At 43.8% G+C, this 15,760-nt stretch overlaps 1 protein-coding gene across 3 annotated transcripts in view; it reads left to right on the top strand.

Annotated features, from left to right (window-relative positions):
- The first annotated feature begins 305 nt into the window (after positions 1 to 305).
- Positions 306 to 15,760, top strand: part of LOC145414588 (protein amalgam-like) — a 128,619-nt gene continuing 113,164 nt past the window's right edge. For 2 of the 3 annotated variants that reach the window (XM_080284111.1, XM_080284109.1), the window contains exons 1-2: positions 309 to 384; positions 2,777 to 3,448. In XM_080284111.1, the coding sequence (XP_080140237.1) occupies positions 3,343 to 3,448 (106 nt within the window). In that variant the 5' untranslated portion in view covers positions 309 to 384; positions 2,777 to 3,342. Of the gene's footprint in view, positions 385 to 2,776; positions 3,449 to 15,760 lie in introns of all 3 variants that reach the window. The other variant, XM_080284110.1, reaches the window with a different exon arrangement.

Below are 15,760 nucleotides of genomic sequence, written 5' to 3'. Positions count from 1 at the left end.
TGGTTTGGTTTGGTGGACGGGCGTAGGATTTGATGCGTGGCGGTCCCTGTCAGAAGTCTGGGTTGGGTTAGGTTAGGTTAGGTCGGATGTTTGGTTGACTGATTGGTTAGTTGGTTGGATGGTTGGTTAGTGGGTTGACTGGCTGGCTGGTAGGTATATAGGTAGGTTGGAAGGCAGGGTGGTTGGTTGGTTGGTTAGTTGGGTGGTTGGTTGGTTGCCTGACTGGGTGGGTGGGTGGGCGGGCGTGGGGTGAGGGAGAGGGAGGCAAGGCTGGATGAGTGGTGGTCGGCCCGCCAGTGGGTTGCGGGGCGTCGTGCGGACAGGGTACCGTGCGCACAGTTCTCGTCCGTCCCGCGTGCTGCGAATAGGACCGACGCTGTCTCAGTAGGTGGAGACGCGAGCAATGATTTCATTTGGTTCTCCGCAGTGTCTGTCTTGGTTTACATGTGCGGTGCTGTGTACGTGTGGTTCTTAATTTACCAGGGCTCTGTGTGCGTGTGGTTCTAGATTTACCGGGGTTCTGTGTACGTGTGGTTCTTGAGTTACTGTGGTTCTGTGTACGTGTGGTTCTTAATTTACCGGGGTTCTGTGTACGTGTGGTTCTTGAGTTACTGTGGTTCTGTGTACGTGTGGTTCTTGAGTTACTGTGGTTCTGTGTACGTGTGGTTCTTGAGTTACTGTGGTTCTGTGTACGTGTGGTTCTTGAGTTACTGTGGTTCTGTGTACGTGTGGTTCTTGAGTTACTGTGGTTCTGTGTACGTGTGGTTCTTGATTTACTGTTGTTCTGTGTAAGTGTGGTTCTTGATTTACTGTGGTTCTGTGTAAGTGTGGTTCTTGATTTACTGTGGTTCTGTGTACGTGCGGTTCGGTGTACGTGTGAGTCATGATTTATCGTGGTTCAGTGTACGTGTGGTTCTATGTACGTGTAGCTGTGTACGTGTGGTTCTGTATACGTGTGAATCATGATCTATCGTGGTTCTGTGTACCGGTGAACCTTGATTTAATGGTTTTTGTGTACGTCTGAACCTTGTCTTAATGGGGTTCTGTGTTGGTGCGGTTCTTGAATATACCCGCGTTGTCTGTAGGTGGGGTTCAAGGTTCAAGTGGGTTGAGAGGGGTTTTGGGTGTATGTGAACTGGGGATTGCTCTTTTTCTTTCTTTCTTTTTTTTTATATATATACTTTTTCGTGCACGTTTAAAGTTAATTTGGTTCACCTCTTTTGCTCTTAACCCCTTCAATCCGGTGATGTATTTTCTCACATTCTTGCTAATTAGTGACAATTTTATTCACTTTGGGGGAGATTTTTCAAAGAGTGGGTGTTCAATATAGTCTTCATTAACTCTTTCCATATGGGAGGCCATTGCAAAGCTGAATAAAATCGTTTGAAAATAGCAAAAATAAACTAGAAAGATAAGCCCCACAGGACAGAAGGATTTAATTTCTAGGGATGGCTTAACTATTTTCACTCAGGCGAAGACCAGACGATTTTACCCATCATTATCAAGCTTCCTGGGGTCTGAGAGTTAACTGGATGGATTAAATCGTCTGGAAAAAGCAAAAATAAATCAGGAAAATACCCCACAGGATTGAACGGGGTTAACTTCAGGGTACAACTTAGCTATTTTACTTTTGCTTCACGCCAGACGATTTCTCTCATCATTATCATGCTTCCCAAAGTCCGAGGGTTAACTGGACGGCTTTCTCTCCGCTCAACAAAATCGTCCGGGGCCATCCTGAAGAAAATATCCGTGTGCCTTGATAGCACTGAATGGGTTAATCAATACAGCTTTTTATCTTTAACTACTATACTCTTTTCACCTTAACTTAGCCCAGAATTTCGTCTTCTTGCAGCGCATATTAATAGTTCAATGGTAGGGGGGAAAAAAAGTGCTGCGGCTCTACGTCCTTTCCACAGCACTTCTTCATGACTAGCATAACATTCCAGTATTGTCACAGCTCATTTTCATAACTGAGAGATGGTAATTTTAGGCCAAGTTAGAGTAAATGGAGTATAGTACACCTCCCAGCTGAGGAAAACCGTCTGCTGGAGGCCTGAGTAATATGCCTAACCGTCCTCATTCACACCCGCAAAATTGGTCAACCCCTTCAGTTCGACTAGGCCACTTTATTTCCATTCCTGTTACCTCCAGACGATTTTCCTCAGCTTGCGAAAAGAAAAAATGCGAACTGGGAGGGGAGGGGGGTTTAGGTACCGCCAAGCCTTCGTCAGTCCCCTCGCTGCCTAGGGGTTCGGCTCTCCTGAAGCTGAAGAAAATCGTCTGATGGTTGTGAGAATAAATTGCAAGTGACGACCTCGAGGCAAAGTGCGTGTCGTTAGTGTGCGTGTGCGTGTGCGTGTGGTTAGTATGCGTGTGTGTGGTTTATGTGCGTGTGTGTGGTTAATGCGCTTGTGTGTGGTTTATGTGCGTGTGTGTGGTTAATGCGCTTGTGTGTGGTTTATGTGCGTGTGTGTGGTTAATGTGCTTGTGTGTGGTTTATGTGCGTGTACTCGTGCGTCTGTTTGTGGCTTGCGTGCGTGTGGTTCATGTGCGTCTGCTTGTGGCTCGTGTGCGTGTGGTTAGTATGCATCTGCTTGTGGCTCGTGTGCGTGTGGATAGTGTGCGTCTGCTTGTGGTGCGTGTGCGTGTGCGTGTGCGTGTGAGGGTCGTGTGCGTGTAATCCGTGTGCATGTGCGGGGAGGTTCTGTGAGAAGACTGAATTAACTGATCGCGGTTCTGCCTGTCTGTGAACTGATTCTGTGGTTCTATTTTGCAGTGTTATATTTCGGTTCTACCCTGCCATCAACTGACACCGGTTCTACTCTACCTATGAACTGGCATGGTGGTTCAACTGACAAACTTACACCGTGGTTCAACTTTTCTGTGAGCTGACACTGTGGTTCAATTCTGCTATGAACTTTGTACTGGTGTTCAACTGCCCTGATTTGAACTGACAGAGGCTCTACGCTATTATGAACTTTGTAAACAGAACCTCTTACGGTTGAACTGTGCCATAAACTTACGTGTGGTTCACCTGTAATAACGCGGGAGTTCAAATCTCATGTGAACTTACTGGGGTTCAACTCTACATTGAACTTATACTCTCTCGTTCAGTTTTGACATAAGTTGACGGCGTGGTTCAACTAACATGAACATCCTAGGGTTCACATCTAGCACGAAATTTTTGTTACTAGTTTCACCGTTCACAAAGCCTACCTGATCTCTGTTCTTTTGTTATTTGTTCAGTTAGTGTTCACCTAAATATCTACCTGAGTTCTTCTGCTGGGATGAGAACTCGTGGTGGCTTGAACAGCGCCCAGCAGACAGGGATATGAGAGGTTGATGAACAAGTGTGGAGAACAAAGTGTGAGTGGAAGTGTGAACATTTTGAAGAACACTGAGGGTGGCAAGATGTGGGCGACTACGTTCATACTGACGTGCTGCTACGGTAAGTCTATGTTCTTCAGTGTTCTTCATAGTTTGTTCTTCAGTTCATCTTTCACCCGTGTTCTTCAGTTCTTCATTTTTCACCTGTGTTCTGTTCTTCATGTTTCAATGTTTTTAAGATCATATTTAAGCAGTGTTCTTCTGTTCTTCATTTTTCACCATGTTCTGCTGTTCTTCATTTTTCACCATGTTCTGCTGTTCTTCATTTATACCAGTATTCTCCGTTCTTCATTTTTCACCATGTTCTGCTGTTCTTCATTTATACCAGTGTTCTCTGTTCTTCATTTTTCACCATGTTCTGCTGTTCTTCATTTTTCACCATGTTCTGCTGTTCGTTTTTCACCATGTTCTGCTGTTCTTCATTTTTCACCATGTTCTGCTGTTCTTCATTTTTCACCATGTTCTGTTGTTCTTCATTTTTCATCGTGTTCTACAGTTTTTTCATCGTGATCTGTTCATTTTTTCACCGTGTTCTTCACTTCTTAACTTCTGATACCTATTCTGTTAATATTTCACCAGTTCTTTAGTTCGTATTTCACTGTTCTTCACTTGCAACCCCTGTTCATCAGTTTTTCATATTTCACTCGTGTTCTTCAGTTTTTCACATTTTACCAGTGTTCTTCAGTTCTTTCCCTTTCACTTATGCTCTAGTCTTCATATAAAAAATGTTCTTCAGTTCTTCATATTTCATTGATGTTCTTCAGAATTTCACAGCTTATTTTTCAGTTCATTATTCAACTGTGTTCTTCAGTTCTTCATTTTTCACTGGTGATATTTGAAGGACACATTACACACGTGTCTTTCATTGTTCATCGGTGTTCTTCAGCTCTTCATAGTTCAGTGTTCTTCAGTTCTTCATTGTTCATTGTTCTTCAGTTTTTCATAGGTCAGTGTTCTTCAGTTCTTATTCTAAAGTTCTCTGTTCTTTAATGAATATCTACCTTGTTCAAAGCTCTTGTGATACCCTATAAGATCTGTTCATACTGTTCACTGTTATGCCTTTGTTCACTCCTGTTATCGATCTAATGTTCACCGTTCTGCTCCTGTTCACTGCTGTTCTTAGTCTCTTGTTCAATGACTTGTCTCTGTTCAATGCTGCTATAAATTTCCTCTTGACTGTTGTTATTCATCTCCTGTTCACTAATATTCTTCTGTTCAATGCTGTTATTCATTTCCTGTTCACTGTTATTCATCTGTTCACTGGTAAGCTTCTGTTCATTACTCTGTTATTCATCTGTTCACTGATATGCTTCTGTTCACTCCTGTTCTTCATTTCTTGTTCACTAATATTCCTCTGTTCACTGCTTTTCACCCTTATTTGCTGTCCTTCACCCCTGTTCACTGTTCTTCACCCGCAATCACAGTTGTTCACCTTTGTTCAACGTCGTACAACCCCGTTCACTGTTCTTCACACTTTTCATCGTTCTTCACCTTTATTCGCTGTTCTTCACCTCTGTTCAGCGTCCTTCATCCCGGTTCACTGTTCTTCACCTCTTTTCCTTGTTCTTCACCTATGTTCACTGTTCTTCACCTCTGTTCAACGTTCCTCATTCATGTTCACTGTTTTTCACCTTTGTTCACTAGTGGGTGTGTCAGTCTTCGGGGCACTGTGCAACCTTCACTTCCTCAAGCCATAAAGGGGCAATGTTCAGTGTACACATGAGTAGGTGTACACATGAAAAGTGTAGATACGGCATGTGTACACAGGGTATTGTACAAAAAACTCCGCTTCCTCATTCCGTAAGAGGGCAATGTTCTGTGTACACAAGAGATGCACGCAGTTATGCACAAGGATAGGTGTACACATAGGAACGTGTATACAGAGCTAGGTGTACAAAGGACTACGTGTAAACAGGGCTATGTGTACACGGAGGTAGGTGTGTACAGAATATACATGGTAGAGGTATACACATGGGCAAGTATTCATGTAAGTATACACAAGGTTAGGTGTACACAAGTAAGATGTACACACGGAAGTATACAAAGGGTGGTATATACGTACAAATAACACACACACACACACACAGGGCAAACAAAGGAATCTTACGTACATATGGACGGACATGAAAGTGCACATAAAATAAAACGGACGTCGTAAACCAAGACGCACATGTGAACGTCAGTGAAGTAACGCGTACACACAGACGTTCGATACCAGACTCACACATGATCACGCGTATGTGCGCTGCGGTGACCCAACTGCACACACATATACATACATACACGTACACACATACACACACACAGACACACACACACACACATTAAAATCAGAGCATTAAAGGAATTAATAAGTACTGCGCCCAAATACATACACACACGACATACATACACACACGCACACCAGACGCATGTACAGGCCATGAATGTATATAAAGGTTTACATGGCTATGTGCACATAAGAATATCACATCTTTCCTACGTACACACACACACACACACACACACACACACACACACACACACACACACACACACACACACACACACTGCAAGCAAGCGATGATGAAATATAAATGGAGAGAGAGAGAGAGAGAGAGAGAGAGAGAGAGAGAGAGAGAGAGAGAGAGAGAGAGAGAGAGAGAGAGAGAGAGAGAGAACAAGGGGTGTAACAAAAATAAAGAGTAAAATAAAGAAATGAAGTAAGGGTAAAGGAATGATGCAAGGAAGGAGGGTAATGAGTAATGGAAAGAATGAAGCAATAAAGGAAGTAAGGCTGGGTGAATGAAGCAAGGAGAGACAGAGGAAAGAATGAAAAAGATGAATAAAGCACTGAATGAAGGTGTGAAGGAATGAAGAAAATAATGTGAAGGTTGAGGAATGAATGAATGATTGGGTGAATGAATAAGTCAATGAATGAATGAATGGGTGAATGAATGAATGAAAGAATGGGTGAATGAATGAGTGAATTAATGAACGAATGGATGGATGGATGGATGAATGCATGAATGAAGTAATGAAAGAAGCAAGAGTGAAGGAAGGAATGAAGTAGGGTAGATGAAGACAAGCCCTCTAGGGAACCATAACAATGATAAGACTCCCTTCCCCTCCCTCCTCACACTCCCTCCCTCCTCCCCCTCCCTCCACAGACTCCCTCCCTCCCCCCCTCCCTCCTCAGACTCCCTCCCTCCCCCACTCCCTCCTCAGACTCCCTCCCTCCCCCACTCCCTCCTCAGACTCCCTCCCCCTTCCTTCCTCCTAAGATACCACGCTATGCTGCGGACGCGAAGGGAACATGAAGGGAGGAAAGGAGGAAGGGAAAGGAGTGGAAAAAGAAAGAAGGGTTGAAAGAAAGGCTGGAGAGAAGGGAAAGGGTGGAGAGGAGGAGGGATGGAGGGAGGAAGGGAAAGGGGAGAAGTAATGCAGGAAATGAAGGAATTAGGTGGAGGAATGAGGGGGGAAAGGTAGGTGGAGAGAAGGGAAAGGGGAGGAAGAAAGGAGGGAAAAGATGAAGAGGGAGAGAAGGAAGGAGGGAAAAGATGAAGAGGGAGAGAAGGAAGGAAATATGTGAAAGGAAGGAGTCAAGAAAAAAGGGAGCATAAGTTGAGAGAAAGAGGGAGGGAGGGAACGAGGTGGGGAGGAAGGAGGAAAGGGGTGGAGAAAAGGAAGGAGGAAAGGGGTGAAGAAACGGGAAGAGGGAGAAAATAGGCACATCAAGAGTTGGAGATGAGGTGGGGGGGGGAGGAGAGGGGAAGGAAGGGGAGGGGAGGGAAGAGGTGGGGAGAGGAGGTGGTAAGAAGGAGACGAGGGGGGAGGGGGTAGAGACAAAAGGAGAAAGGAGAGTTGGGAAAGAAAAGGGGTGAGAGCGCAGAGTGAAAGAACACACACACCCACACCTACACCCATACACACATACACACACACACACACACACACACACACACACACACACACATAGGGAAAAATAGAAGAAATTGTGGAATGGATGGAGAAGAGAAATGAAGGACGACAAGGTGGGAAAAATAATGGAAGGAATGGATAAAAAAAGGTGAAAGGAAGAAAGTACAGTAATAGAGTTAATGAAGGCTCTATCAAACTTAATTCGTTAACCCTTTCACGGCGACTAGTGTTTCTGCCAATCTAATAAATAAGTAAATAAATAAATAAAACATTCTCAGGCTGAAGGGGTTAATGATTACTTCAAGACGGTATCCAAGTCTTGCGATGATGGGAGCAAATCTTAGAAATGTCATGTTTTTTGGAGAAGCAGTGATGGGGGGATAAGGAGGTGGTGGGAGGGAGGAGTGGGGGATGGCTGGGGAGGGGAAATGTGGGGAAGGGGAGTGGGAGAAGTGTAGGGAGGGGGAGCTGAATAAAATCGTCTTGTAATAACGAAAAATATAGCATAAAAAACATCTTCGGATTAAAAAGTTAATTTCCACAATGATCAGAAGTTTCCGTGTCCTAAAGCTGAATAAAATCGTCTGGCGGAAAGCGAGAAAACCCCCCGCAAAGTTAAAAGCTTCACCAATCAGAGGTTAGAAAAGCTAAATCAGTCACTTAAATCTATCCACAGCGATCGAAAGACAGCTACAGAGACGCTCCAAATGCTATCTCACACCACCGTCAATGGAAGCTAAGATCAAGAAATATTTAAATCAGTGTCTTAGAAGTGAGCATAGGTGGGAATCGAACCCGCAAACCTATAGCCCGCAGGTTGTGACGTCACGGCGCTACCTACTCCACCACCAAGCAAGCCACAGGTAAAAAGGGGTGGTTACCATGGCGACGAGATTAGACACAGTGCGTAATAGACACTGGAGAACAAATATATCGCGCAGGAAATTCCACGACTCAAAAACGCAGGGTAAACACACACACACACACACACACACACACACACACACACACACACACACACACACACACATAAAACAACACAGCACTACTACTTGAAAAAAAAGGCACATACACACACAGAAATTATTAGTCACTAAAATCAACACTCTCAGAATTTCCAAAAACACTAACATTCAAAAACACTTCAACACACAAAACTAAACCAATACACTAAAAAAATCACCAAGAAAAAACTCAAAACCACTACACAATAAACACGTCAGCACTCTGGCAAATTCAACTCGGCCCTAAAATTGGCGGGAAGTATCCGCAAGAATCCGGGGGTCTCCAGTCACGAACGTAAACAAACATGGCTGCCTGACCCCCCCTACTGTTGTCCAAAGTTTCATGATAAGGGGTTAAATTTGCGCTTAATAATGAAAATGCGAAGTTTAATTTAAAAACTGATGAAAAGGTGGCCCTCCGTGTTTAATAATATGCATGATATCATTTTCATAGTATTAATAATCACTTTACGGCTACATCATAGTACGGTGTGAGTCTAGAATAAAAATTGTTTCTTCTCTCTCTCTCTCTCTCTCTCTCTCATTTACATTTTATGCCGTGCCTTGGGATAAACGGTCATGCCAACACTAGGGGGTAAACTGTAAAAAAAAAAAAGTTAAGAACTGATACAGAGTGCACGTGTGGTGGTGGTGAGGAGGAGAGAGAGAGAGAGAGAGAGAGAGAGAGAGAGAGAGAGAGAGAGAGAGAGAGAGAATGATGGAAGAGGAGGGAGAGAGGAATACATGTGGCTTATATGAGCGGAGTATTGATGATATTAACGCCAGATGGCCAGTGAGGGAGGGAGGGACGAAGAGGGAGAGAAGGAGGGAGAGAAAATTGGGAGGGAAAGCAGACGGGGAGGAGGAAGGAGGGACTGGGGAGGGAAGGCAGGCAAGAAAGGAAGAACAGGGAGGAAGAAGGGAAGGGGAGGAAGAAGAAGGGGCAAGGGGAAGGGAAAAGTAATGGGTGAGACAGGAAGGATAGACAGGAAGATGACTAGGTGGCTCGGTTGGTTTGGTACTAGCCTGATATTCGAAGCAAGGTCAACGTAGCGATGATTCTATTCACCTGATTCGGAGGACGGTCTGACGTGGGTTCTAGCTCCACTGAGTCTGTAGGGTGGACACTCACAAATGACGATCAGATTCTGTCAACTACCAATGGCTTCTATATCACCGTCTGCGCCTCTTCTTTAGCACAGTCTATTACCACTATCTTCTGTTTCACCGTCCCTGCATTGTTTCACTCCTTTCCACTTCTTATCCCTCTTCGATTTTATCTTTATCTTAAGGGAAATGCACGAAAAAATAGGGAGGAACAGCGGGGAGGAGGGAGGAGTGGAGAAGATGCGAAGCGGAAGGAAGAGGGAGAGAAACATGGAAGAGAAGGGCGACAGATGGGAGAGAGGAGGAAGGAGGGAGGGAAGGAGAGGGAGGAAGTAGGAGGGGAAAGAAGAGACACAGGGGGACATAAAAACATCGACTGAGCGACAATGTGTTTTTGAAAGATCGAAAAGTGGAAGGGATTAAAAGACAGGAAGGAAATGAAAGCCAGATATGAGATGAGAGGATGGAGGATGGACGGAAGGAAAAATGAAGGAAAATGGATAGTCTTGTAAGGGGGACGTGGGCAAGGAAGGAAAGGAGGGAAATAATAGGGAGGGGAGGGGAGGGGAGGGGAGGGGAGGGGAGGGGAGCGGAGGGGAGGGGAGGGGAGGGGAGGGGAGAGGGGACGAAATAGGGAGAGCAAGGGAAAGCAAATAACAACAGATCCAGAGGTCTTTTTGAGGCTCTTATCTACGACTATGATATCTATTCTATGAGCTCAAGATAAGGATTGGAGAGCAAGAAGAAGAGACAAGAAAAGAAGAAGGAAGGACAGGGGTGAGGGAGAAGAGAGGAAGGAAGAAAGAGGGGAGAAGAAGGGGAATAAAATGGGAGAGAATAGGAGCTGAGAACAAGGGGAGGGAGAGGAAACAAAGAGGAAGGAGAAAGGATGGAGAGGAGAGGAGAGGAGAGGAGAGGGTCTGCCGGGTGAGAGGTAAAAAGGATGGAGTGGGAGGAGTGTAAAATTAAGAGAGAGAGAGAGAGAGAGAGAGAGAGAGAGAGAGAGAGAGAGAGAGAGAGAGAGAGAGAAGAATCATAGCTTGTAAGAAATCTAGCAGAGAAGGAAGATTAAGAAGACAAGGCATAATATATCAATCAAAGGAAATACTAATACCGGATGTAGTGGAAGGGAGGAAGGGAGGGAGGGAGACTGAACTGGAGGGAGGGAGGGAGGAAGACTGAACTGGGTGGCTGGAGGGAGGGAGGAAGACTGAACTGGATGGCTGGAGGGAGGGAGGGAGGGAATGAAGGATGCGGAGGGTGAAGGGAAAAGAGGAGGAATGAAAATAGAGTATCTCTGAAGGAAAAGCCACATATATACAACCACAACTTTGATTAAATGCACAGATCCATTCCCACAAATCCCCCATCACAAACACCCCTAACCACAAATAAATCCTTAAGTACAGAAATATAACTTAAGCAACACCTAACACTATCCACCCATAATACAGGTAATAAATAAATAAATAAATAAAATACAAATAGAAATAATCAGAAAAATAAACACAGACCACCACCAGCACCATAATAATCATCATCATTATTATCTTCATCGCTTCAACAGTAGTTTCCACCTAGAAATAAGATGAAGTCGGGTCCAAAAAATACAAGTAAAATTAAAAAAGTAAGCACAAAACAGAACTATGAAACTGGATTCCCGTAAAGTGAACCACACACACACACACACACACACACACACACACACACATTCATTCAAGACCTCAAAATCTTGGATCCACAAACATGATCATCTGCACATTTCTTTTCTTTATACTCTACCTTTAATGCGCTTTGTGATGTGCTTCTCCGTACGCATGCAAGCAGACCCTTATCACCATCTTATCTTTATCTATGTTCTCCATATGGCCACACTGTCTAAGCACATACTCTTTTACCATTTCATCAATTCACTTCCTTACTCCACATCTTTCACGAATATGTTTTTTACCTGCGGCAATGCCGACAGGTCTGTAAGTGGTACACCTGGGGTATCTTTCTCTCTCCTTCAAGGAAAGTTTGAATATCTGCTCTTGGAGAGCTCTGAGCGATTTTCTCGTGAAATACAAAGTTGCTCAGCTTGAAGTTTTTGGCTGATTCAATATGTCAGTTGTTGCGTCAGCTGACGCATCAGCTGATTATTAGGCTATTTTCAATTTCGGATGTAACGTGGCATTTTGACGACTATCTTTTGAAATACAAAGTTGCCCAGCTTGAAATTTTAGATGATCTAACAAATCAGCTGTTGCATCAGCTGATGCACAGTTTTGCCGCAGGTCTTTAAAGATAGTCTCTTCTGGTCCTTAACCTATCCACACGCATTCTATTTTTTTTTTTTTTTTAATCTGTCCACACTACGCATCCACACGCATTCCATAACAGTCGCATTCCCACTACTCTCATTCCTCTTTCACAAAATTCAACATTCACAAAACTCATAAATAAATGTGTAAATTCCTCTCCATCACCCCCCTAGGAACTCGTGTGAGAGGCGGAGGGTCAGGGATGAACGGAAGGGATTTGGGATTTACAAAAGGGATTACCTGAAGGAGAGAGAGAGAAACGGAGAGAAACCTTACCTGAGTCTGAGTCCCACAGAGTTAAATCCCCTCTTAGGCTACTCTGGTGGGTTTAAATGGCCGGTGTGAAAGGGATGGAAAAAGACTGATTGGATAGGGTTACACACACACACACACACACACACACACACACACACACACACACACACACACACAATCGAAACACTCATACATGCATTCTGTAAAAGAGTCGTACTCTCTCTCTCTCTCTCTCCTGCTTTGTTCACCTTTTCTTAAACTTTTCTAATTAACGAAAATAAGTCTTTCAGTGTGTGTGTGTGTGTGTGTGTGTGTGTGTGTGTGTGTGTGTGTGTGTGTGTGTGTGTGTAGAAGAGAAGGAGTAGGAGGAGAAAATGATAGGGAAAAATAAGGAGAGCAAAATGTGCAAGAGGGTCAGATGAAATAGCGGCGATGAGAAAGAAAATCGACAGGGGAACTAAGACCACAAAAGGGAAAACTATGAGGAATCCTAAAAAAAGAGAAAAAAGAAAAAAGAAAAAATGAAAACAGTAGACTGAGAAGAAAAAAAATATGAAACTTCAGTAAGAAAGAAAGTAGAAAGAAAAGGAGAAAAGGAAGAGGAAAGAACAATGTAAAAACCTAAAGTAAATAACGATAATAAAGAAAATGAAGACAAATTTATGATGAAAGTCGAAAAGGAGAAAAACCAAGACGACCTGTATAGAAAAGAAGACAAAAAAAAGGTTAAGAAAAAATTTAATACAACTGGGATGAAAGAAGAGGTAAAAAAAAAATATTAAAGTAGTAAACAGGGACGAGAAAAGAGAAGAAAATTAGATGAGCAAGGGAAAAAGGAGAGACCAGAAGCAAAATGACACTCCAAAACAAGCAAAGAAATAAAAAACAAGGCAGACCCCCAATAAGGAAAAGGCTGAAGCAAGAAAAACAAGAAAACTGGCAAGACACCCAAGAAGGAAGAAAAACTGGAAGAAAATTTAGCCCCGTCTCCCGTTTGTCAGTAGCTTAGCAGGATTACCGACAGGGGGACGTGGGCAGAGGGGCCTTACACTGATGGAAGGGGAGGGGAGAGGAGGGGAAAGGGGGAGAGGAGGGGGAGAAGAAGGGGGCGAGGGAAAAAAGGAGGGGGAGAAGAAAGTGGGCGAAGGAAAAGAGAAGAGGAGGAAGAGGGGTGAGGACAAAAGAGGGAAGAGAGAAAGGACGGAGAGAGAAGGGGAGGGGAAACAAGATAAGAGGGGGAAAGTAGGGGGAGAATGAGGTGAAGGGGAAAAAAAAAAGAGAAGAGAGAAAGGACGGAGGAAGAAGGAGAGGGGAAAACGGAATAAGAGGGGGAGAAGAGGGAGGAGCTAGTGGCATAGTTATGGGGGTTACTGGGAGGGAGAAAGAGGGAGTAATGATGGAAGGGGAAGGTCCAAGGGGAGGGGAGGAGACCTGGGGACAGTGGGGTTCCAGCGGTGAGGGGAGAAGCAACGGCTGGGGGAAATTGGGTTTAAGATTGGAGGGGAAGATCTAGAGAGGACAGGATGAGGAGAGAGGGAGAGAATGGAGAGGAGAGGCAGAGATAGGGGAAGAAAGAGTAGTAGTACGGGGAGGCAGTGGGTGATAATGGAGGAGGCTGACAGTAGGGGTGATTAGGGTGGGGGAGAAGGTGATCTATGGAAAAAGGAGGCATAGGAAGGCGGTGAGGGAGGGCTCAAATAATCTCCTGTCAGAGTCTATATACCGTATTAGGCTCAAACTCAAACTCTCAGCCACAGAGAAGAATGGTAAGTCATTTGTTCCCGTGAAAAAATAAAAAATAAAAAGTTGTTGTTGGCTGCTGTTTTTTGTGTCACTGTTGTTAGTGTTGTTACTGATTTATTTTACATGTCACTGTTTTTACGTGTTATTTATTTTTATCTTATTATAACTGAAAAATGTTGGTATGTATTCTCAATTAAGAAACCGAAAACTTACCAACAACCTTGCACTAAATAAAACACAACAAAATCATATGGACATATACTAAAGTAGGCTGAATTCACGAAGGAAATATCATCATCAATATCATCATCCCCACCACCACCACCACCACCACCATCATCACACCTTCCCAGCTCATTCAATTTGTAGTCTGTGCACCGAGTAAAAAAAAGATAAAAGATTAAAAAGAAAGAACAGGGAAATTCTTGGAGCTATTAAAAGAACACTCGACAAAATGGGCCAGTTCCTACCTCCCTTCAGTCTGCAATCAGGGCTTCTCACATTCTTGGTCTGCTAGTACTGTGACATGCAGATTTCTCCTATGGTTAAATTTCATATAAGTGGATTAGGGGCATCACGTAGGTAGCCCGTTTCCAAGGTCCTGTTGTCTATCTGCGCTCTCTGTCTGTTCCCCCCCCCTCTCTCTCTGTCTCTCTCTCCCTCTCTCTCTCACACACACATACACACACACACACGCAACAGTATAAACAAAATCTACTAAGTTGGCTCCATGAATAACTCTACTTATAACCTAACCAGAAGCTAAAGTCTACGGAATTCTCACATATTAATCTTAGGTCATCAGAGTCATGCTGAACTTTGACCCCTTAGCAGTGTCGCATGTGTTTTTGACCTCATTCAGAGACAGTGTTTTTTCTTACAGTAAAACTAAAAATATCAGCGTAAGATTCTCGTTAACTTCTTACGATCCCCAAGCAAAGGGATATTTTACTGAAGGCTGCATAATAGGTATCTTTGCTTTACTAGTTGATGATACTACAGACTGAAAAAAGATATGGATAACAAGCTGTTCTTATCCCAGGTTTCTAGTGCATAATTCACCACACCCTGCCATCACCACACTGACTCCACACACCCTGCCACTACCCCACCAACACACTTTGCTATCACACCCTGTCAGTACACACTACCGCCACATCCACAACCACAACCCCTACCATCACCACACCACCATCACACCTTATCATCACACATTTACTTCCACCCTACCACACCCTGTCACCACATCCCAACCACCACACACTCTATCATCACACCCTACCAAGATCACACCACAAACCTACCATCACTTCTCTAATCCATATCAACACACTCTACCTTCACCCTACACAATCCTATCACCACAAACACTCCGCTATCACCACGCCATCACATCCCACATCCACGCACCCTATCACCACCCCATATCACCACATTCAAGCATCACCACACCCTCTTCTCTGACTGTAATTTCCTGGTAAAAAAAAAATAATAAGTCCAATAATTCAGTGTTGCCTCAGGGAGTTAAATATAGCCCTACAGACGCCTCCCTTCTGGTCATATCATTATCGATCGACACTTCAAGGGGCGCTGTGTGTGTGTGTGTGTGTGTGTGTGTGTGTGTGTGTGTGTGTGTGTGTGTGTGTGTGTGTGTGTGTGTGTGTGTGTGTGTGTGTGTGTGTGTGTGTGTGTGTGTGTGTGTATACAGTATGTATGTATGAATCAGTGGGTAAGTTATTCTTAATAATAAAAAAGAACTAAAGGCTGACAGTCTGCAAAAATTAATCGTTTAAATAGTTAACCAAATGAAACCCCCAAAAATGAAAGCAGAGGGAAAGACAGGACCGAGAAAGACAACATGTAAACAGACAGTGCTGGGCATATATTTACAAATGCAGTAAGAAACCGCTCAAGTAAGGCGAACCATTATGAAAGAGACATAATACTGTGAAAAGAAGGTTGGTTTGTCACGCCTCATTGCAACGTCTTGGACTGCGGGGAAGCGAATAGATGTTTACGTTCGGTACGCACGTGTGATTGTTTATGTGATGTCATGCACGT

The sequence above is a fragment of the Coenobita brevimanus genome, chromosome 100 (assembly GCF_032717465.1).
Source record: "Coenobita brevimanus isolate Jiangsu-jjx chromosome 100, ASM3271746v2, whole genome shotgun sequence".
Taxonomy (NCBI): domain Eukaryota; kingdom Metazoa; phylum Arthropoda; class Malacostraca; order Decapoda; family Coenobitidae; genus Coenobita; species Coenobita brevimanus.
This window is presented reverse-complemented; position numbering and strand designations above follow the sequence as displayed.